We start from the raw sequence: 23215 nt of genomic DNA, 5'->3' as shown, positions 1-23215 counted from the left end.
ATTTGTTTGTGGTATTTATGTAACTGCAAGGCTGAATATTAGTCACTTTCAGTGAAATTTCCCACAAGCTGCATTAATTTTGGACTCTGCTCTACACCGCATACAGAAAGCAGATAAGCTTTCCAAAAACCCCTCTACATCCATATGCATTCAGCCCTCATTCTTATTTCTTACAAAAAGGGCTGAAAAGATTTTGGTCATGGCCATTTTGCATTCTCAGTCTTGCTTCACAGTGCTGGTGGGAGACATGACGTGATTACGTAACCATGGCACAAGAGCAAGCACACAATAAAAAAGGCTTTTAGCAGAGCTCTAATCACGGGGTCAAACTCCATCCCTCTTACGCATACTTTTCTATGCCTGTGATTCTTTGCTCTGATTACGTGACGCGCACATCAAGGCTCCTCATCATCGACCAACTGCTGTTGGCCCATCTTCCTGCTGCAGTAAACCACACTAACCAGTAGCTAAACCTCAGTGTTACTATAGAAACACGTTATCAGATTTCAGTGTGCATTAGAAAAACAAGCTTGATAAAGACCATTTCACACATATTTAACTGAAAAGTATTTTTGGAGAAGAATCGTTAACTTATTTTACGTGTTAATTTTCATGTGTAACGACCAAAACAAAACCACATGTTCTAATACTAAAATAACTCTTCTTCCAACTTAACTATCAACGAACTGCAAGACGCCATTTTAAAAACTCTAAGATCATGTAATAAAAGTATATTTTAGTTGAATCGAAAACTTCCCAAAAAGTTGCAAGAGTTTCCATTTTCTTCAAAGTTAAATTGGGTCATTGATGAATAAGGCTTCTAAAAGTGTAAAAAAAACATAAATGGCGATATAATAAATTTTGAAGTTTTATTAAGTGTTAACAATGAGATTATGTGGTTTTTATAAACTTTAACACTGCTTTTGTCATTTTTTACAAGATGGACAAAATTTGTCACCAAAAAAGATTTAACAAAAATTGAAAAACAAAAAACAAAAAAAACCGAATGACAATATTTTCAAACAATGCTAACAGGTGGATATCTAGCAAAAGGACAATCAAACATTTTATATTTAGTACAAATTTTTTAAATATTAAAACATTTTCCATGTTTTATAGCGGTTGTACTGAATGACCTGATGTTTCGGGACATGCGTATGAGCAAGTGAAAACATGATTTTTTCAAATAGTTAAGAGAAAGTTAGTTACTTTGCTTCACGATCATTTGGTCCTTCGCAGGTGTCTGAATGATGCCACATCCTCCTGTCACATGATGTTGACCAAAATGGTCCCTTTATATTGGTTACTCCGAATGACATCAATGAAATGAATTTTTCCAGACATTCTTTCTCATAACAAAGCAATGACTTTTACACATCATTTTAATACCATTTTGCACTATGTTGATATATGATGTTATAAAATCATGCCAGAATAAAAAATATATACATTTATTACATTTTAAGATATTTTAATCACAAATGAAATGGCTGTATTGGCCTTTGGACGGTTAAACCGAATGACCTTTTGACACTTCAAAATCATGTCATATCTTTGTTTTTATTATTATTAAGGCCTATGGACAAAATAAGAGCTGTAATAATGGTAAAAATGTCACCTTTCACTTTTAATTGCAGAATTTCCCCATACATTGAAAATGAATGGTGACTGAGGCCATCATTATCTCTAACATCTCCTTTTGTCATTCAATTTATACTACACAGGATTTACGGGGTAACGTAACCATCTCTATAATGTGTCGTAAAATCGCGATGCAGCGGTCCAAAAAGCGTCTGACGCGTAAAAAACAACGATAAAAAACAGCGGAACACAAAAGCGCTGGTTCAGCCGCTCTCTCTATATTATAGCACAGTTACGGTCACGCCACACCCACGTAGACATGGCGCTACACACATACAGTACTATGTCCTCCATGCTCATATACTACATTTACTCCAATGTAAACCCGTATTATAACATATGAAATGCTTACCAATTCACGTGGGCCCATACAAACAGCACCATGTCGTTCTCTTTACCAAATAATAGTTATAAATACAGCACACTGCAAGGCTCAAATACCCTCGTGTCAAACAAAAGCGTCGAGTTTGTTCATACTGACCTCAGACATGGTTGCAGATGCTTCAATCTGTTAAAAAGATGTGCTTCAAAACCGCTGTGAATGGCAGCAACGCTCCGACGATTGCTGTAGTGTCGGCTGTCACGCCCGTGGCCACGCCCCCTTCACCCCATTGGCTGCAGAGCATGTACCGAGCTAACCGTCCAATCGAATTCAAGAAATTGTAGGTTCTTTTAACTGGGCCACAGGGTCACGCCAGGGATGCCAGATTGAGAGTATGTGCAAATATAGAGATGGCCTTTATTCAAACAGACAGATACACATGCAGCAGAGCTTCTTTTTTACACTGACGTGTCTTCTGACAGTTATCAGTGGCTTTACATTTATGTGTTTGAACAAACAACTGATCTTTGGTTTGAAGGTGCACCCAGACCTGTAATGACCTACTTTTAATGTGTTTAAAATTATCCACAAATATTAAAATTTTCAGCTAAATGCATATACATTTTTTGGGTAGCCTACATGATGTTTTTTATTCCATTTTTGGGGTCAAGAAGCTACATGCAAATTACTTTTCAAAATGTTTAAAGTTCAACCTTACTCAGATAGTGTTTTTTTTGTTTTGTTTTTTTTAAATAGTGTCTAAATTATAATGGATTTTTTGCATTACATTTCTGACCAGGATAAATATAATTATGAACACACCTAAGTGCTTAAAAAAGAATGAAAATAGGAGCTCAGAAAACAAGCCATAGAATATTCAAATATAACGGACTGCTGTACGTTTTTTTTTCTTACCGCTTAGTTTCCACAGTGAAGGAGTCACATGCTGATTTTTAATCTATTGTTCCGCAGTTCTATTGCTCTTGCCTGATGCTGCTGTTGCCTGATCGATGCATCATGCAGCGGCTGGTCTAGAATTTCACTTCACAGAACGTGCTGGAAAAAAACGCTTTGAAATCGTTGTTATTAAATACATAAGTACGCTAAATACCGAAGTGCTCACGTTTGTCATCGTTCCTAGGGTCATTTACATATGTTTATTTTTTACGCTATAATCCTTTGTGGACTCTGTATGTTTGTTCCGTGTAGTTTGTAACGTGACTGGGCTCGAGATGTGTGATCAGGCGGTTCTGACGGTTCGTCTGGTTCGATCTTTTGAGCATCGCAACTTTAAACCGGTGGTTTTCAAAGACGTTAATTTAGATCAGACGGTGGAGGAGTTTATTACATTTGTTAACCAAGGTAGACACGACGACAACGGGTTCACTGTAAACAGAATTCCCATGATTCATGTTTATCAGTAAAAATTAAATCAGATATGTGCTTCATATTAAACATTGACAAATAATGAGTAACTAAACTAAAGCACTTCTGTCTTTGAAGACGTTTCAACCAGAGCTGGATTGCCTCCACCCTTTAAGAAGTTTGAATATGGTAAGTCTACACTTACTTACCTATTTTTTTTTTCCAAAAATATGTGTCGCAGTTATTGATTTTAACATCCTGTTTTTATGTTGTTGCAGATACAATGAAAATCATACACCAAGCACATGGGGCAAAGGTAACTATAAATATGCTTAGCAATTTGTGGCATAAAATATTGACATGATTACAGTTGGGGGAAAGTGCTATGATGGGCTTGGGTAAATTTGGTTTTATATTCGCACATATATATATATATATATATATATATATATATATATATATATATATATATATATATATATATATATATTAAAAAACTTCCGCATAGGCTACAATAACTTTGTACACTACATTGGACATTCAGTGGACGTTTGCAAGTAAGTATGCCATTAAAATAATACTTGCCCATTTTGATCGATTGTGAAAAATGTTGTAGGGTTACAGTCGTTGGTTGTAAATACCATGTCGCTGTTCAGAATTTGCAAACATTAACTTTATTGCACATTATTACAGGTGCTGGTCATATCATTAGAATATCATCAAAAGTTGATTTATTTCACTAATTCCATTCAAAAAGTGAAACTTGTATATTATATTCATTCATTACACACAGACTGATATATTTCAAATGTTTATTTCTTTTAATTTTGATGATTATAACTGACAACTAAGGAAAATCCCAAATTCAGTATCTCAGAAAATTAGAATATTCTGAAAAGGTTCAATATTGAAGACACCTGGTGCCACACTCTAATCAGCTAATTAACTCAAAACACCTGCAAAAGCCTTTAAATGGTCTCTCAGTCTAGTTCTGTAGGCTACACAATCATGGGGAAGACTGCTGACTTGACAGTTGTCCAAAAGACGACCATTGACACCTTGCACAAGGAGGGCAAGACACAAAAGGTCATTGCAAAAGAGGCTGGCTGTTCACAGAGCTCTGTGTCCAAGCACATTAATAGACAGGCGAAGGGAAGGAAAAGATGTGGTAGAAAAAAGTGTACAAGCAATAGGGATAACCGCACCCTGGAGAGGATTGTGAAACAAAACCCATTCAAAAATGTGGGGGAGATTCACAAAGAGTGGACTGCAGCTGGAGTCAGTGCTTCAAGAACCACTACGCACAGACATATGCAAGACATGGGTTTCAGCTGTCGCATTCCTTGTGTCAAGCCACTCTTGAACAACAGACAGCGTCAGAAGCGTCTCGCCTGGGCTAAAGACAAAAAGGACTGGACTGCTGCTGAGTGGTCCAAAGTTATGTTCTCTGATGAAAGTAAATTTTGCATTTCCTTTGGAAATCAGGGTCCCAAAGTCTGGAGGAAGAGAGGAGAGGCACACAATCCACGTTGCTTGAGGTCCAGTGTAAAGTTTCCACAGTCAGTGATGGTTTGGGGTGCCATGTCATCTGCTGGTGTTGGTCCACTGTGTTTTCTGAGGTCCAAGGTCAACACAGCCGTATACCAGGAAGTTTTAGAGCACTTCATGCTTCCTGCTGCTGACCAACTTTATGGAGATGCAGATTTCATTTTCCAACAGGACTTGGCACCTGCACACAGTGCCAAAGCTACCAGTACCTGGTTTAAGGACCATGGTATCCCTGTTCTTAATTGGCCAGCAAACTCGCCTGACCTTAACCCCATAGAAAATCTATGGGGTATTGTGAAGAGGAAGATGCGATATGCCAGACCCAACAATGCAGAAGAGCTGAAGGCCACTATCAGAGCAACCTGGGCTCTTATAACACCTGAGCAGTGCCACAGACTGATCGACTCCGCATTGCTGCAGTAATTCAGGCAAAAGGAGCCCCAACTAAGTATTGAGTGCAGTTGGCCAAGATTTCTAAAAATCCTTTCTTTCTATTGGTCTTAAGTAATATTCTAATTTTCTGAGATACTGAATTTGGGATTTTCCTTAGTTGTCAGTTACAATCATCAAAATTAAAAGAAATAAACATTTGAAATATATCAGTCTGTGTTTAATGAATGAATACAATATACAAGTTTCACTTTTTGAATGGAATTAGTGAAATAAATCAACTTTTTGATGATATTCTAATTATATGACCAGCACCTGTAGAACGTTCTTAAACGCGGAAGTCCGAATGTGCGAATATAAAACCAACTTTACCCAAGTCTGTACTTGGACAAGTTCTTCGGCCCTCTGAAGTAGAGCTGCACGATTAGTCGTTAAAAGATAGCGATTTTGTTTGAAACACCCACACGATCTCATTCCTGCTGCTGCTGATTCTATCATGAATGAAAGAGCTTCACAAACAGTCTTTTCAGCCACACAGTATCGTTATTTCTGTGGTACAAATCTTCATGTTATCAGAGAGTATGTAATCAGAGATGAAAAAAAAGCAGGGAAATCTGGCCACTTCCCCAAGCCACGCCCCCGCACTTCTTCTTATATATGCGTGTATATATATATATATATATATATATATATATATATATAGAGAGAGAGAGAGAGAGAGAGAGAGTACACCCCCTTTGAAAAGTAACATTTTAAACATTATCTCCATGAACACAAAAACAATTTCCAAAATGTTGACAAGACTAAGTTTAATATAACATCTGTTTAACTTATAACATGAAAGTAAGGTTAATAATATAACTTAGATTACACATTTTTCAGTTTTACTCAAATTAGGGTGATGTAGAAATGATTACACCCCACAACAAAAACTACTACATCTAGTACTTTGTATTACCATGATTTTTAATGACAGCACCAAGTCTTCTAGGCATGGAATGAACAAGTTGGCGACATTTTGCAACATCTATCTTTTTCCATTCTTCAAGAATGACCTCTTTTAGAGACTGGATGCTGGATGGAGAGTGATGCTCAACTTGTCTCTTCAGAATTCCCCATAGTTGTTCGATTGGGTTCAGATCAGGAGCCACTGAATCACTTTCACCCTGTTCTTCTTCAGAAATCCAACAGTGGCCTTAGATGTGTGTTTAGGATCATTGTCATGTTAGAAGAGCGCACGATGACCAAGGGCACGGAGTGATGGTAGCATATTCTCTTTCAGTATAGAGCAGTACATCTGTGAATTCATGATGCCATCAATGAAATGCAGCTCCCCGACACCAGCAGCACTCATGCAGCCCCACATAAGGACACTGCCACCACCATGTTTCACTGTAGGCACCATGCATTTTTCTTTGTATTCCTCACCTTTGCGACGCCATACAGTTTTGAAGCCATCAGTTCCAAAAACATTTATCTTGATTTCATCACTCCAGAGTATAGAGTCCCAGTAGTCTTCATCTTTGTCAGCATGGGCCCTTGCAAACTCTAGGCGGGCTTTTTTGTGCCTGGGCTTTAGGAGAGGCTTCTTTCGTGGACGGCACCTATGCATGCCATTCCTCTGCAGCGTACACTGTATTGTGTCACGGGAAAGTCACCCCAGTTTGGCTTTCTACTTCTTTAGATAACTGCAGTGAACTTGCATGCCGATTTTCTTCAACGCTTCTCATCAGAAGACGCTCCTGTCGAGGTGTTAACTTCCGTGGACGACCTGGACGTCTCTGTGAGATGGTTGCAGTTCCATCTTTTTTAAATTTTTGTACCACTTTTGCTACAGTATTCTGACTGATAAGTAAAGCTTTGCTGATATTCTTGAATCCTTCACCTTTCTGGTGTAAAGAAATTATTTTCTTTCTCAGGTCTTATGACATTTCTCTTCCATGTGGTGCCATTGCTGACAGCATGAAATAGGAAGGGGTTTTAAAACCCTTTTATAGTCAACTGTCTGCCGGACACCTGTGTAATGAATAATTAGACTCTCCTGTGGTTGAATTCTTGTTAAATTAGACATTTGTAGTCTAAAATTTAGCTTTGCTCCAGAGACTTTCAGTGGGGTGTACTCATTTTTGCATCACCCTAATTTGAGTAAAACTGAACATTTTGTCCTTTAAGTTATATTATTAATCTTACTTCCATGTTATAAGTTAAACAGATGTTATATAAACTTGTCAACATTATGGAAATTGTTTTTGTGCTCATTGAGATATTGTTTAAAATGTTACATTTCAAAGGGGGTGTACTCATTTATGCTGAGTGCTGTATATATAGATCACATTAAAATATATGTCTTATATTGTAATACCACATACTATTTTCCTGTAAAAAAAAAAAAAAAAAAAATCATCATTTAATAATCATGATAATAATTAATATATGATATAATATAATAAAAGTAATAGAATTGTTATTAAAGTACCTGCCAAAAGTTCGGAAACAATTATTAATGATTTTGAAATCTCTTCTGCTCACCAATGCTGAATTTATTTGATCAAAAATACAGTAAAAACAGAAATGTTGTGAAATATTGTTACAAATTAAATAAGTTTTCTATTATAAAATATAATTTACTCCTGTGATCAAAGCTGAATCATTACTCCAGTTTTCATTGTCACATGATCCTTCAGAAATCATTACAATTTGATTTGATGCTCAATAAACATCTCTGATTTTTACAAGCAGTTGTGCTGCTTCATATTTTTGTGGAAATGGCGATACATTTTATTTTTCAGGATTCTTTGAAAAATAGAAAGTTCAATGAACAGCATTTATTTTCATTTATCAAATATATTAAATTTATTAAAGCATTTATTAAATAGAAATATTTTGTAACATTTTAAATGTCACTTTTCTTCTCTTTAATGTATGATGAATTAAAGTATTAATTTCTCTTTTTTTAAATCTTAACACAAATGTTTGAATTGTATCGTTTCCATAAAAATGTTAAGCAGCAAAACCTGGTTTTTAACATTGATATTAATAAATAGTGAATGTTTCTTGAGCAGCAAATCAGCATTTCTGAAGGATCATGTGACACTGAAACTTCTCTTTGTAAACAACAACAGAATTATAAACGATTCTAATGACGAATATTGCATTCCCAGATGCAAATTAAAGACAACACTTTACAATAAGGTTCATTAGTTAACGTACTAATAATGAACTGCACTTCTACAGCATTTATTAATCTTTGTTAATGTTAATTTAACATTAGTACTAATACATTATTAAAATCTTGTTAACATTAGTTAATGCACTGTGAACTAACATGAACAAACAATGAACTGTATTTTCATTAACGTTAATAAAGATTAGTAAGCAATATGTATTGTACAGTAGCAAATGTTTTGCTCATGGTTAGTTCATGTTAATTAATACATTAACTAATGTTTAACTAATGAACCTTGTTGTAAAGTGTTACCAAAATATCAAAAAAAAAAAAAAAAAAAAAACTTACACATGTAATTTTTGTTGAGTATTATATTCGATCCTTTAGAGACCATAGAAATGTGCTTATAAAATATGATACAGTGGGTTAAATTTACCCATTTCTTGTTCTATCTTCCCCATTTAATAAAATTGGAAAATCTACCTGATTGATTAGAAACAATCTAATGGTGATGAATAGCTGTATAAACAAAATGAATAAATTAATCTAATATGATAAATATTGAACATGATATTATATATAATTTTTTTTTTATGTTTTCAGACGAATGAGCTTGTAATGAGTTTAGAAGATGATGAGAAGTTGATTCTGCGTGATGGCTGCAGGTTACGGGCATGTGGTGTTGGTATGTAAAAGCAATATTTAGGGCTTGTTTTGGTGAAGGGAAATAAATTAAATGGAATTGGTGATTAACACAAATATATGAAGGCCATATGCTGTTTATTATATATACATTAAAAACAAATGCAAAACTAAGTCTGTCCACTTCTTGTAATTGACTATTTGTGTACCTGCTGAAATCTTTATTTCAACAACTTTCATCTCTTCACAGCCAATGAGACAGAACTTGCCTTCTTCAAAATGGCAGACTATAAAAAGTTCAAGGCCAATCCACAGACAGAATGGTGATGGCGATCAGGATTCAACACCAGAGGCACTTCTTTTCGGCTGTGATCTCTAAATGGGATTGAAACATCTATTTTAATTTAATCTATAGCTTTACTTTTATATTGTAGTCTTTCCATTCAAATGTTATCAGCAAAGTTTCAGATATACAAGACAAATTTTGAGTGATGTTTTTATGTTGTCAAAGAATAATTATTTTCTTAAGTAAGAATACTCTTATTTTCCGATCCAAAATGTGTGTTGAGTACCAATTATTTTAGATTTTTTTTTATTTCAGTTAAACAAAATAACTGGTATCTGATTTTGTTCTAATTTAAATGACACATTGGAAGTTGTTTGCTGTTTTTGTTAAATAAAGTTGAAGGTATGAATCATGCTTTCACAACACCATAAAACATTATTGTTTGAAAGTTCAATTCAAAACTTCTTTTTGTACAATATCCACAATAACTACAACCAATCAGTCAGACAGAGGAACTGATGTGAAAATAAAAAATTAGTAACATTTAATAAGTTTATCAGAGCAAAATATGCAGTCATTTCATACCATTTTGAATTTTTGTGTATATAAACAGACATCCAAACATTTTTTAACATTTAATTACAAAGTGTAATTTCACACAGGCTTTGTTTACAACAGTTTAGACACATAAATGCAGTGCAATTTTTGTCATTATTAGTACTCAGTATAACGTAGGCCTCCCTGTTACAGGTGGAGTTTGCAAATTGAGTTTGCACAGTAACTGGCCCAGAGGAAGATCATCTGAAATATTGGAATATGGTAATAATATAAGGCACAGTTCAGTGCAAAGAGAGAGTTGGAAAAGTTGAGTCAGGAGTTATTGAAGGCTAGAATACCTCTGCAAGATATCACTTTGAGGTAAGGCTGACTTAAACTAGTCAGAGAATTTGACCAGTCTCAAAATACTTTAACATTTTCCACTTTATATTTAGCCCTTGGATTTTTTTATATTTGCATATTTAAACTGTCGGCCACTGCACTGCCAACTGTATATCCATTTAACACTTCCATCTTATAAAAGTCCTCCTAGTATTTCTTCCCAGACTTTCTATGGTATTCCATTAGCCACCACATGGTGGTGCTGTAAAACTGGACAGTTGCGTTTACTCTCCCATCCGCGGCGGATTCGTGTCAGTCTGGTGGAGATGCATGGTAGCAGCAGAAAGCAACGGCACACCAAAATGATGCAGGGCAGAACTACAGCCAGTACGTAGCTGGGTGGCATATAGAATGGATATGCCTCAATGTGGAAGGCAAAATCCCAGCCAAAGAAGAGTGTGTGCATGATGGACAGAGTCAGAGCAATATAGCCCAAACCTGACTGAAGGAAGAAGAGAGAAAACTAATTTAAAATTTAGTAAATGTTAAAAAGCTGTGACTGTGCTTGTGGGTTGAATGTTCATTTGCATGTTAATCAAAGACATTGCCAAAATTATATACATTTGAAATCATGTCACAATATCTGTTTTTTTTTTTTTTTTTAATACTCTCCACCCAGAGCAACATTTTCATATTTCCTACTGGCCTAAAAGTCAACTATCAATCAATTAATGCACCAAAACTAGCTAGTTATAACTAACATCAACATGTAGCACAGAAGATCGGATTGGAAGTTTAGGTACCAGATTCCAACTAGGCCTGTAACTACATATTGTTTGGAATTGTTCAACACTGCTCCTCGAGACCCAGTCCATTTCTCAATATGCATTCTTTTTGCGATCTTGCGTCCTTGTGTTTTGGTTCTACGTCATCATCAACTGTCGAATATCAATTCAAGAACTCAAGTACAGAGGATGCATCAAATTACCCAGATGTGTTCTTGATATTGTGGATGCAAAGAATGCAGACTAGAAAATCGAACAGTTAGAAATCCAAAAAGTCATTGTGGACGGATGACGTACGGAAGCCTGTAATTTTTAAACTTATCTTGTTCTCACTTAGCACAAGAGATTCCCGCTGCAAGCTCTCAAACGTAAAAGATTTAAAAGAATCTTAATACTGGCAAAGCATAGGAAATATTTTACATACACACATTCACAAAGTAAAATAATAAGATCTACAATAATATGCTAGTAAAGGGTGCTGTCCCACTACTATAATGTTCTGGGACGGGCAGTTAAGCAACAAGATCCCATCTCAATTCTCACAAAGATAAGTTATGAGTTCTTGAGTTTGTTCAAGGTAGCCTGGTAAGACAGGTCTCCAAGAGATTGCAAGTTCATTCTTTGCATTCTTAAAATTGAGAAACAGCCCCACTATCCTGTTGAGTTTCGACACACATGAACTAGTCTTCAGGATTACTTAAAAATTATAGGCTGTGCTTGAGAGGAGTTGGATATAATCTCTGCCGAACAGTGGGTTCTCTACGAGTAGGATTAAATACTTCAGGTGTGAAAAGACTTTTATTGGAGTCTATTTTTAGAAGGGTTTTAGAGGGTTTAGGCCAGGGCAGTGGTAGTTAGTCCAGATGAAAGTCCTGGTAAACTACCTTCATGGAGACTTTGTTTCCATCCCTGCTCCAACACACCTTTAAAGTAATCCTGAACACCTAGTTTAGCTATTTCAGGTGTGTTTGATTTAGGTTGGAGATAAATTCTGCAGGATGGTACTCCCAGCGGCAGGGTTGTCTACCTCCTGGTCCAGGGGTAGCTAGTCCTGCTCCTAGAAGGCTATCTTCCTGCCAAGATAAGCTCCAACTCTAATCAGGCTTACTTAAAAAAGACAGGTAGGTGTGTTGGAACAGGGTTGAACTGACCTCTGCAGCAAGGTAGCAGGTACAGGTTTGGCCACCCCTGGTTTAGGCAGAATATAGGCCGGTTCACCAAAGCTCCAGCCAAAGTAGTCAAGTGTGGAAAATGTGTAATGAAAGTCTTTCCCAACCCTGTTTCTGGAGGCACACCAACATTACACATTATCGAACTCTTCCTAATCAAACACACCTGATTCAACTTGTTAGTAAAGACTCCAAAACCTGAAATGGATGAGTCAGATAAAGGAGAGATCCAAAATGTGCACTGTTGGTGAGCCTCAAGGAACAGGAATGGGAAACACTTTTAATGGTATGTATGGGCTTACCTGTACAAATGTAAACTCTCTCCAGTTGAGGTTGTTGCCCACTGAGGGAAGGGAAGTGATAGCCAGTAAAGAGAGGACGCCCAGACCCAACACTCCACAAGAAAGGTACAGCTCAGATCGCCAAACCCCCAGCTCATCCCAAGGCTCCTCTATACCTGCTTTAACCTGATTCGTTCAGACAAAAACATAGCATACAGTATACTTTCCTTTTGTTAGGCACTTCAAATGACATCTCAAGATCTTTATTCTCAGGCTGTTTTTTTGTTCGCGCACCTGTCTGTAGGCAGTATTGACGAGCCTGTAGAGTGTAATTCTGCGCAGCGGCTGGCAAAGGCTGTAGACACCATGCAACGTTGCACACAGGAAGCTCAACAGGCCCAGTTGTTTCCTCCGCTGCAACCAGTTGTCCAACCAGGATGGGAAACGCTGGTATTTGGTGCCCTTCCAGAGCTGCAACCACGCAGCAAACAAGCCTGGGAAGTATACAAGTGCCAGGGTCACCAAGGCTACCGCTGGCAGGCTCTCATTCACCAGATCGAGGGCGAGACGGTAGAAAGAATTATGTCCTTGTGCAAGAAATGGCAGCAGAATTCCCCGCAGAAAACCATAGCCATAGAAGAAGAGAAAGAGGAGGAAGGTGACAACAACCGAGCCACTCCAAGATGGGAATAGGCGCAATGGAGCTACCTCAATTTCTCGAGCAGCAGACAAGCCACCCATATCCACTGGGTGGAACCCCATTTGCCGAGCCAACTCCACAACTTTCCTCTTCCCTTCTGTACTGTTACTGCAGATCAGGACCTACAGTAGTGAAAGGTAAAAGCTCTTAGAGTTCAAATAACCCTGCACTAGTTTTCAACAAATACAGATAGCATAACAGCCCTGACCTGTCTGCTTCCATCATGAGCCCCAGTCTGCAGCTCCCAGGTTGAAACCGTGTTAAATCCTTTGACCACCAGACTGTCTGGAAACAGCTCAACTAGTCGCTCCGCATTAGAAGGACCATGGTTATTCATCTCTGCTGCATTACTTACATCCACAAGCACCTTCCCTGCAAGTGCAGACTGTAGCCCCAGCAAGGAGCGGTAATGCTCAGGGAACAAGGCCATAAACACCAGACACCCTGCTTGTGATACTGCCCCCTCCTGGTTCCTCAACTCCACTGCATCAGGGAACAGTCCTGATGGGATGCGATTTACACACCGACTCCCAACCACTACTCGAACACCACAAGCTACCAGCCGCATAGCCAGTGAGCGAGAAAAGTCTCCAGAACCGAGTATGGCCACCGTAGGGCTGGTCTTCAGAGCAGGGGCTTCAGCAGGGACTTCAGAGTCTGACAGCAAAGGAGTTGTCAAATCTTCTGCCATAATGAACCTGAGATGAAGAGTGTGAGTTTATATATAATTATGCATTTCAAATTGCTGTCCCATTACCTTTAAAGCAATAAATGCAAAACTTTCATGTTTCATGTCAGACCGCCTTCCGTATTCAACTTACGAAGAAAGTGTAACGCCTCTCACAGTTCAAAATGCTTATTCTACGTCCTACGGCTTCCGTATTCAACTTACGTATTCAACTGACTTTTTTGTTAGTTGAATATGGAAGGTGGTCTGGCAGAAGCTAGATATTTTGCTTAATAACATGCTAAATACGGATATTTTTCTTACACAAACGCATCGCTTCGCTTCAGAAGGCCGAACGATCTGTCATTTTCTAAAAAAAAAAAAAAAAAAAATGTATACGCTTTATAAACACAAATGATCGCCTCGCAGATGCTTCCGCCGTTTTCCATTTTCTTCAAAAAGCTTACGCTGTATGTCCTACACCTTCCCTATTCAACTTACGGAAAAAACGGAACTGGCACCGCGTTTGTTCAGCGTAAGCTTTTTGAAGAATAAGGAAGGCGGTCTGGCGGTGCCGTGTGGAGTACGTTTATGATGGATGGATGCACTTTTTTTATTTCCAAGCTTCAAACAGGTGGTTTCCGTTCACTGCCATTATAAAGCTTTGGAGCATCAGGATATTTATTAATATAACTCTGATTGTATTCGTCTGAAAGAAGAAATTCATATACAGGTGCTGGTCATATAATTAGAATATCATCAAAAAGTTGATTTATTTCACTAATTCCATTCAAAAAGTGAAACTTGTATATTATATTCATTCATTACACACAGACTGATATATTTCAAATGTTTATTTCTTTTAATTTTGATGATTATAACTGACAACTAAGGAAAATCCCAAATTCAGTATCTCAGAAAATTAGAATATTGTGAAAAGGTTCAATATTGAAGACACCTGGTGCTACACTCTAATCAGCTAATTAACTCAAAACACCTGCAAAGGCCTTTAAATGGTCTCTCAGTCTAGTTCTGTAGGCTACACAATCATGGGGAAGACTGCTGACTTGACAGTTGTCCAAAAGACGACCATTGACACCTTGCACAAGGAGGGCAAGACACAAAAGGTCATTGCAAAAGAGGCTGGCTGTTCACAGAGCTCTGCGTCCAAGCACATTAATAGAGAGGCGAAGGGAAGGAAAAGATGTGGTAGAAAAAAGTGTACAAGCAATAGGGATAACCGCACCCTGGAGAGGATTGTGAAACAAAACCCATTCAAAAATGTGGGGGAGATTCACAAAGAGTGGACTGCAGCTGGAGTCAGTGCTTCAAGAACCACTACGCACAGACGTATGAAAGACATAGGTTTCAGCTGTCGCATTCCTTGTGTCAAGCCACTCTTGAACAACAGACAGCGTCAGAAGCGTCTCGCCTGGGCTAAAGACAAAAAGGACTGGACTGCTGCTGAGTGGTCCAAAGTTATGTTCTCTGATGAAAGTAAATTTTGCATTTCCTTTGGAAATCAGGGTCCCAGAGTCTGGAGGAAGAGAGGAGAGGCACACAATCCACGTTGCTTGAGGTCCAGTGTAAAGTTTCCACAGTCAGTGATGGTTTGGGGTGCCATGTCATCTGCTGGTGTTGGTCCACTGTGTTTTCTGAGGTCCAAGGTCAACGCAGCCGTATACCAGGAAGTTTTAGAGCACTTAATGCTTCCTGCTGCTGACCAACTTTATGGAGATGCAGATTTCATTTTCCAACAGGACTTGGCTCTTGCACACAGTGCCAAAGCTACCAGTACCTGGTTTAAGGACCATGGTATCCCTGTTCTTAATTGGCCAGCAAACTCACCTGACCTTAACCCCATAGAAAATCTATGGGGTATTGTGAAGAGGAAGATGCGATATGCCAGACCCAACAATGCAGAAGAGCTGAAGGCCACTATCAGAGCAACCTGGGCTCTTATAACACCTGAGCAGTGCCACAGACTGATCGACTCCATGCCACGCCGCATTGCTGCAGTAATTCAGGCAAAAGGAGCCCCAACTAAGTATTGAGTGCTGTACATGCTCATACTTTTCATGTTCATACTTTTCAGTTGGCCAAGATTTCTAAAAATCCTTTCTTTGTATTGGTCTTAAGTAATATTCTAATTTTCTGAGATACTGAATTTGGGATTTTCCTTAGTTGTCAGTTATAATCATCAAAATTAAAAGAAATAAACATTTGAAATATATCTATCTGTGTGTAATGAATGAATATAATATACAAGTTTCACTTTTTGAATGGAATTAGTGAAATAAATCAACTTTTTGATGATATTCTAATTATATGACCAGCACCTGTTAAATTACTTACATTTTACATTACTGATTTGCCTTTAAAGATTAGTGGAGTGTTTTTTTGTTTGTTGTAAATAAATATTTGGATGGCATGTTATTATTATTATTATTATCATTGTTGTTGATGTTGCTGGGCATGTTCGACGTTTCTATTTTTCGTCCTTCAAATGAGTTGTCAGCAAGTTTCGTTTCCACTAAATGGGTGGGAAACAAACATGCTCAATTGCTCAGGGCAAATGCTAAAAGAATATTCTTTAACTTTTACATTCCTTTACATCATTATTTAGCGGTAAAATTCAGAAAATCCATTGTATTATATGATTTAACGTGTACTCACCACTTTCAAATAACGTTTTCTGGTGACTCTTGGACTGTGCTGTTCCAGAACTAACCGGTGCGCTTCCGTTACTGTGCAATAGAGATATGAGACCGTGCTGAAAAAGACATTCCTTATCATACATTCACTATCTGTATAGAGCATAGGAGAGCGTTGTGTTGCGCCGCAGCATGTTTACTGTTTCTGAATACTAGGGTCGAGTTTACAGCTGATTGGTCCGAGTGATCAGTCTGAGGTGACGTCTCGAGACCCCTTCCATTCCGTTGAGCTGCGTCTTGCTGCTTTGAGCTCCTGTGTTAACGCCCCCAACACGCAACGGACACCAGTAGAAATAACCTGTTATTGAACGGGATTATAAGTAATGCATAATCCATGACGGGGAGAGACAGACACTGGACTCTACTATAGGCCTCTCATGTGAAGTGTGGCACCTCGACCGTCCTGTGCTAATATTTTGTAGACCCGCAGAGCGGACTCAGCTGATCTGGATCCTACATCTGTACGGCCGCGATAAAGGACGCGGCGAGCATGAGCACAGGCTTGTTACGCGACGAGGGGGTTTCTAGCTCCGCCGACTCCTGGTGCAGCTCTAACCGAAAGATGATGGTGTGCGTGTCCGTGCTGGCTGCACTGGCTCTCGGTATCGGGATATTGTGCGCTTTGGCGGCCGGTCCGCTCCATGCACAGTGCGCTGTTGAGTGGTTCGTAACCGCAATAGTTACGCAATAGGCCAAATTGTCCAGATTTACAAAAACATTAATACATATCTGCACGTGTATTGCTGACGCCCTGTTTGTGTACATTTAAAATAGTCTAGGGCAATTATTTAAATTCTTATATTTCACATGTATATTAATATATTTAAGTATTTATCTTATTTAAGTAGGCTATTTATTTGTTATTTTAGGAAAATCGGTATTCCCTGCTTTGACGTCTCCTCCCTCTTGGTCAACCAGATTAAAGAGTGGTCAACAGAAACATGTCCTGGGAAGAGCCAAAGATGCCTTTATTCTGTGAGTGTGTGCATGAATATAAAGAAAAAGACTAAAGATGGTGAACAGGAAGCTGAAATGGTTCAAATGTAGGCGAGAGCAGGCAACCTAACACTTTTCAGTTTGTGTAAATCCATTTGGGAGTATTTTATTTTTTCCCCACATTCATTTCACAGGTCTAGTACAATTATTTGGCCTTGTTTCATTATTACAGTGTATACTTTTTTTTTAAAAAATTTTCCCCAAAAGAATGGAAGTGAAATGTGACCATGCCCATTGTAACAAGACAAACTAAAGTATTTTGTCATTAAAACAAAATTATTAATATATAATGGTTATATATAATGGTGCTTTTTAATAATTAAAAATAAACTCATTTTGGAGTTTGACATACATACACAGCTCTCACAGAACAGGACTCTACTATAAATAATGTGAGTTATATCACTAACGTCATAGAACAGCATAGTTCTAATAGCTGGACACATTATAACACAGTGTTACAACATAATCTATCTGCGTAACTGGGATTTAATCCTGGCTAGTGGCACAGCCACCAGGGAATACCGTTTCCATGAAAGTGTGTACATGGTCTGCAACAATGCTTAGGTAGGTGGTACGTGTCAAAGTAACATCCACATGGATGGCAGGACCCAAGGTTTCCCAGCAGAACGTTGCCCAAAGCGTAACACTGCCTCCATCGGCTTGCCTTCTTCCCATAGTGCATCCTGGTGCCACGTGTTCCCCCGGTAAGCGACGCTCACGCAACCGGCCATCCACGTGATGTTAAAGAAAACGTGATTCATCAGACCGGGCCACCTTCTTCCATTGCTCCGTGGTCCAGTTCTGATGCTCACGTGTCCACTGTTGGCTCTTTCGGCGGTGGACATGGGCACCCTGACTGGTCTGCAGCTATGCAGCCCCATACGCAACAAACTGTGATGCACTGTGTATTCTGACACCTTTCTATCAGAACCAGCATTAACTTCTTGAGCAATTTGAGCTACAGTAGCTCGTCTGTTGGATCAGACCACACGGGCCAGCCTTCGCTCCCCACGTGCATCAATGAGCCTTGGCCGCCCATGACCCTGTCGCCGGTTCACCACTGTTCCTTCCTTGGAGCACTTTTGATAGATACTGACCACTGCAGACCGGGAACACCCCACAAGAGCTGCAGTTTTGGAGATGCTCTGACCCAGTCGTCTAGCCATCACAATTTGGCCCTTGTCAGACTCACTCAAATCCTTACACTTGCCCATTTTTCCTGCTTCTAACACATCAACTTTGAGGACAAAATGTTCACTTGCTGCCTAATATATCCACCCACTAACAGGTGCCGTGATGAAGAGATGATCAGTGTTATTCACTTCACCTGTCAGTGCTCATAATGTCATGCCTGATCGGTGTATCTAGCTAACATTAAATTACCACGTACCATTACCATATTCCTACACCAGGGTATTTACATGGTACTCCAAGGCACTTCAAAAAGTACCATAGTATTAACATGATACAAATTCACGGCACAGCAAATTCACGTAACCAACTTGAACATGAGCAAAATCTGCGGGAATTTTTTCACCCTTACGCAAAACTCCTGCGGATTCTGAAACGACTGGATTTTGCCCATGAAATTTCGCCAAGCAGTGGTAAATGACCTCACCTGTATAACCTTGAACATCACCGCTCTGAAGTGCTTAAAACATCCTAAACATTCTGCGCAACACTGCTCTCACATTTACTCACCTAGAATCTCCACCTGGACTTCAGAGTATTCTTTTGTGTTTTGTTTTCTTGCTGTTCTCCATGATTTTTAAGCATAATTGTATGCTTATTATTCACTTCTAACTGATGATTTTGTTTCATATCTTTAGCTGGTGTCTGTTAATGCAGAGGACATCACTGCTACACACACCACTCCTGTGATGAGGTTTGTGGATGACATCACCTTCAACCTCAGCAGTCCAGACCCAGACACCTGTGATGTTCGGGTGAGGGTGACTTCCAAAAGTGGACATACTCCATTTTGATGCTATGTTTCCAGTTTTTTGTGAATGTCCTGACAATAATTAAATCCTAATGGAAACGTTCAATCTCTCCTCAGGGCAGGTCTGTCTCTCGTAGCTGGTATGCCATTTTAGACTCAGGAACAAACTACCTGAACATGTACAACCTCATGAGAGGTGAGTGAGAGAGACTGAGGGTGAACACAGCTAATGTTGTGCTGGATGAAGTTTGCCAAGCCTTAATAACATTACTGACATAAATTGATTTTAATAATGTTAATTCATTTACATATTTATTCAGGTCATTAGTGTTGTTAGTGACTAAAGAGTTCACAGTACAAAATTGGATATTTTGTAAAACGTTGGGAACAAGTGTGTGAAGCTTTTCTTATGTTGTTCCAAACTGCTATGACTTTCTATTTTCTGTGAAACATAAAAAGAGAAAATTTTGAGTAGTATACTCTGCCTCTACAGGTAACAGGAACAGGACTTAGCAAAACACCATAAAAGTATCACAAAATTGCCATAAAATATATGACTCACGTGCTATGTAAGTGTTCTGAAGTCATGATTTGAAACCCTCTTTCTGTCGTTATTCACTGATAATCTGTTACTGTTTTGACTGGATCATTGAGTCAGTGAGTTAAACTCAAGAATTGAATCAGTTCAGCTTCATGAACGAATCACTCAAACTGATTTTGTTTACTGGATAAATGAAAAGATCAGACTCATACCTTCATGAATTGGACATCCCTACCTCTCACATGAACCTTCATGAATGCATCAAGAAGCACAATGTCAAGATTTTCACTATTTCGGTCTGCTCTTCGTATGGCCATTTTGGAACCTTTAAGGGAGTGATCAGAATATCCCTCTAAATGTCTCATTTTGTGTTACACAAATGAAAGTCATACACACGGTAAAAATATAGTATGTTTTAAAAGAGTATAATTATATCTACTTCAAAATTTCACACTTAACTTATTTGTGTTACATGCCATTTCTTTGTAATTTAAGTGTGAAATTTAATAGCAATTTCTGAGTGAAAATTGTTTCTACACCACATTTTTGATGAACTATTTGAGTTAAATGTTAGAATATCTCTCTCACACACTCTCCCCCTCCTCCTCCTCCTCTCTCTCTCTGTGTGTGTGTGTGTGTGTGTGTTGCAGGCAGTGGTCTCTCATCTTCTCCTACCTTTACTGAATCTACCAGTGACAGACTGTGTACCCAGTTCAGCTCTACTCGACAGAAACTTCCCCCATAAACACCCTGCACACATCTGGATCACCACATATTAATAGATCAAATGCAAAGAAAGAAAGAAAGAAAAAAAGATTGTAGTAGTACTACACCAAATGTATTTTAATTACTACATGTAAAATGTCAACATGTTTACCAATGAATGACAAAGACTGAATTGACAATGACATCAGCATCAATTGATTTTCCTTCATTCAGAATATGAAACTGATTAAATTAAAATAATTTATTTTACCCACAAGCCCTCTGTACAAGTCACTTTAGCACTACATAGTGAAAAAACAGCTAGTTTGACTTTCTGATGACTATTTCCAATATCCATCTTAAACCATAACTCATTTATCCCCATCCAACTATACATGATGGATGTTTCTCTCAAACAGGGTCCTATTGTTTTGGTTCATACTGTATGTAACAGAGTTATTAGTAACTTTATTAGTAACTGTGTGTGTTTGCAGATTTTATGTATTAAGATGAATGTATGAAAAGGTATATAAGGAACAATAAAAACAAACTTTACAAAAATCCAAATACAGACCCATAACACCAGCACCATCCGTAGTTGCATCAAATAAATCTACAATTTGCAAAAGTCAGAGACTTAAACTAATACATTGTTAATTTATCCACAGGTCTGTTATATTGTCTTAAAGAACACCTTTTGGATAATTTAGTTTTCTTAAATTCTGTCCTCAATGAAATATGGATTCTAGACAGCTTTTACATCAATTATATTTCACTGCTAATTTTTTAGAAACATTTTAAATGTCTAACAAATACTTTTAGATACACTTGCGTACACGACTTGATTACCAATATTCATGGTTATTATGGAGTAGTTGAAACATTTCTGATTTATACTATTATTATAGTATTAATAGTATAAATTATAGCTTTAATTATAGTATTATAGTGTTAATACAGTATATTATACTGTGTTATTACTATTAAAATAATGTAAGTTCATCATCATTAGTCACAGGGACACACATGATGTTGTTTTCCGAGAATTAGCCCAAATGGAAATGTAATGCAAATATGCATGCTATTTCATTTCAGCTTTTGCCTGTAAATTTGCATAATTTGAGATTTAAGTCTACAAGCTATGAATCCTCAATAAGACACATATTTCACACACACTCACACATGTGCGCACACGCATATATATACATATGTACATTATATATATATATATATAAGCAATATCACACAATATTCAGTAGAGTAACCTCTGACCACATATATATACACATATATATATATATATATATATATATAAGCAATATCACACAAGTAGCCCTGCGATATGGCTATATATCAGCACGGCTAGCCGAGTGCCGTAGGTCACAGCGTGCTGATATACAACCATATTGCACAGTGAGTGTGATATTTCGTTTATACAACAGTTCGACGGCACAAGTGTGTAAATAAATAAGAAATAACAACGTATTGTCTTTAAAAACCCTCTTTTGTGAAAAACTAATTTCTTCCACCATGGATTCAAATCTCAAGTTGACAGTTTAACAATTGAGCCCAAGCCTCCGTTACTAATTCTAAAACGTCACTTTAGAACTAGTATGAAGGAATGTTGAGTCGCTTCATTGAAACTTACTGTATAATGTAGGTAGAGCCTTATGAGGGAGAGAGATTGACTAAGCCAAGTCAAGTCAAGTCACTTTTATTCATATAGCACTTTTACAATGCTGATTGTGTCAAAGCAGCTTTACAGTGATAGAGGGAACATAATTTTGGCTGTATAGCAGCTCTAAAAGAAAATATTGTCTTGTCCAGCTTAAGTAAGTATTGATTAATTCCTTTGTAAAAATCATTAGTTATTATTTTAGTTCATTTATCTGTACAGCAGCTCTGGAGAAAACAGTGATGCCATCGTCCAGCTCAGTTCAGTTCGCATACAATGGTGTCAATGCAGGCAGATCAAAAACATTGTTGAATATCAAGTGTCCCCAACTAAGTGCTTTACCTGCATCTAGCTGATAATCTTCAGGTCAATCTTATAGTCATAATCACAAAATCAGTTTGAATGTCCGCTGAGGAAAGTGATATCTTTGTCTTTGTCCTTTTACCATTTAAGGGTATTTCCCATGACAGCGCTAGTCAATGCATGTCAGTTGCGTCTTGTAAAAGATGTTGTTTAAAGTAAAAACGTCCTTGTTTACAACCTTGTGTCAGCCCCTTTCAATTTAAAAGTATATATATATATAGTTTAAGTTGTTAAGCTAAGTTACGCAGTTTTAATTTAAGTTAAAACTGCTTTTACTGTGACACCATTATTCTAAAAATGCATTTTGTGCCTGAAAAAAGAACAATGGTTTTTAATAGAAGATTTGGATTCTAGAGACACATAATTTCCTGTCTGTAATGTGTTGTATTTTTCTGTTCTGTTGTACTGCTATTGTACATTTGGAAGGGTAGCAGC

General features: G+C 37.8%; 3 protein-coding genes across 4 annotated transcripts in view; 1 reads left to right on the top strand and 2 right to left on the bottom strand.

The window, feature by feature from the left end:
• Positions 1–23215, bottom strand: part of dbi (diazepam binding inhibitor (GABA receptor modulator, acyl-CoA binding protein)) — a 279016-nt gene that overhangs the window by 2043 nt on the left and 253758 nt on the right. Inside the window, exon 2 of the mRNA XM_051906724.1 lies at positions 2123–2171. Coding sequence (XP_051762684.1) covers positions 2123–2131 — 9 coding nt within the window. The 5' untranslated portion in view covers positions 2132–2171. The remainder of the gene's footprint in view (positions 1–2122; positions 2172–23215) is intronic.
• c9h2orf76 (chromosome 9 C2orf76 homolog) lies at positions 2894–9793 on the top strand. 2 transcript variants are annotated; one of them, XM_051906718.1, is made up of 6 exons: positions 2894–3061; positions 3173–3325; positions 3467–3517; positions 3607–3644; positions 9036–9117; positions 9325–9793. In XM_051906718.1, the coding sequence occupies exons 1-6, from the start codon at positions 2974–2976 to the stop codon at positions 9399–9401; spliced, it is 489 nt and encodes a 162-aa protein (XP_051762678.1). In that variant the 5' UTR covers positions 2894–2973; the 3' UTR covers positions 9402–9793. The 2 variants fall into 2 exon arrangements, with proteins under 2 accessions (XP_051762678.1, XP_051762679.1); XM_051906719.1 differs by having other exon boundaries at positions 2896–3325.
• On the bottom strand, positions 9874–16765 carry steap3 (STEAP family member 3, metalloreductase). Its single transcript, XM_051906698.1, has 5 exons — positions 16518–16765; positions 13383–13872; positions 12769–13296; positions 12496–12660; positions 9874–10741 (listed from the first exon to the last, which is right to left on the bottom strand). The coding sequence occupies exons 2-5, from the start codon at positions 13863–13865 to the stop codon at positions 10469–10471; spliced, it is 1449 nt and encodes a 482-aa protein (XP_051762658.1). The 5' UTR covers positions 13866–13872; positions 16518–16765; the 3' UTR covers positions 9874–10468.

Source organism: Ctenopharyngodon idella, chromosome 9 (assembly GCF_019924925.1).
Source record: "Ctenopharyngodon idella isolate HZGC_01 chromosome 9, HZGC01, whole genome shotgun sequence".
In the NCBI taxonomy this organism is placed as follows: Eukaryota; Metazoa; Chordata; class Actinopteri; order Cypriniformes; family Xenocyprididae; genus Ctenopharyngodon; species Ctenopharyngodon idella.
The sequence above is the reverse complement of the archived record's forward strand: the minus strand, read 5'-3'. Positions and strand labels throughout refer to the sequence as shown.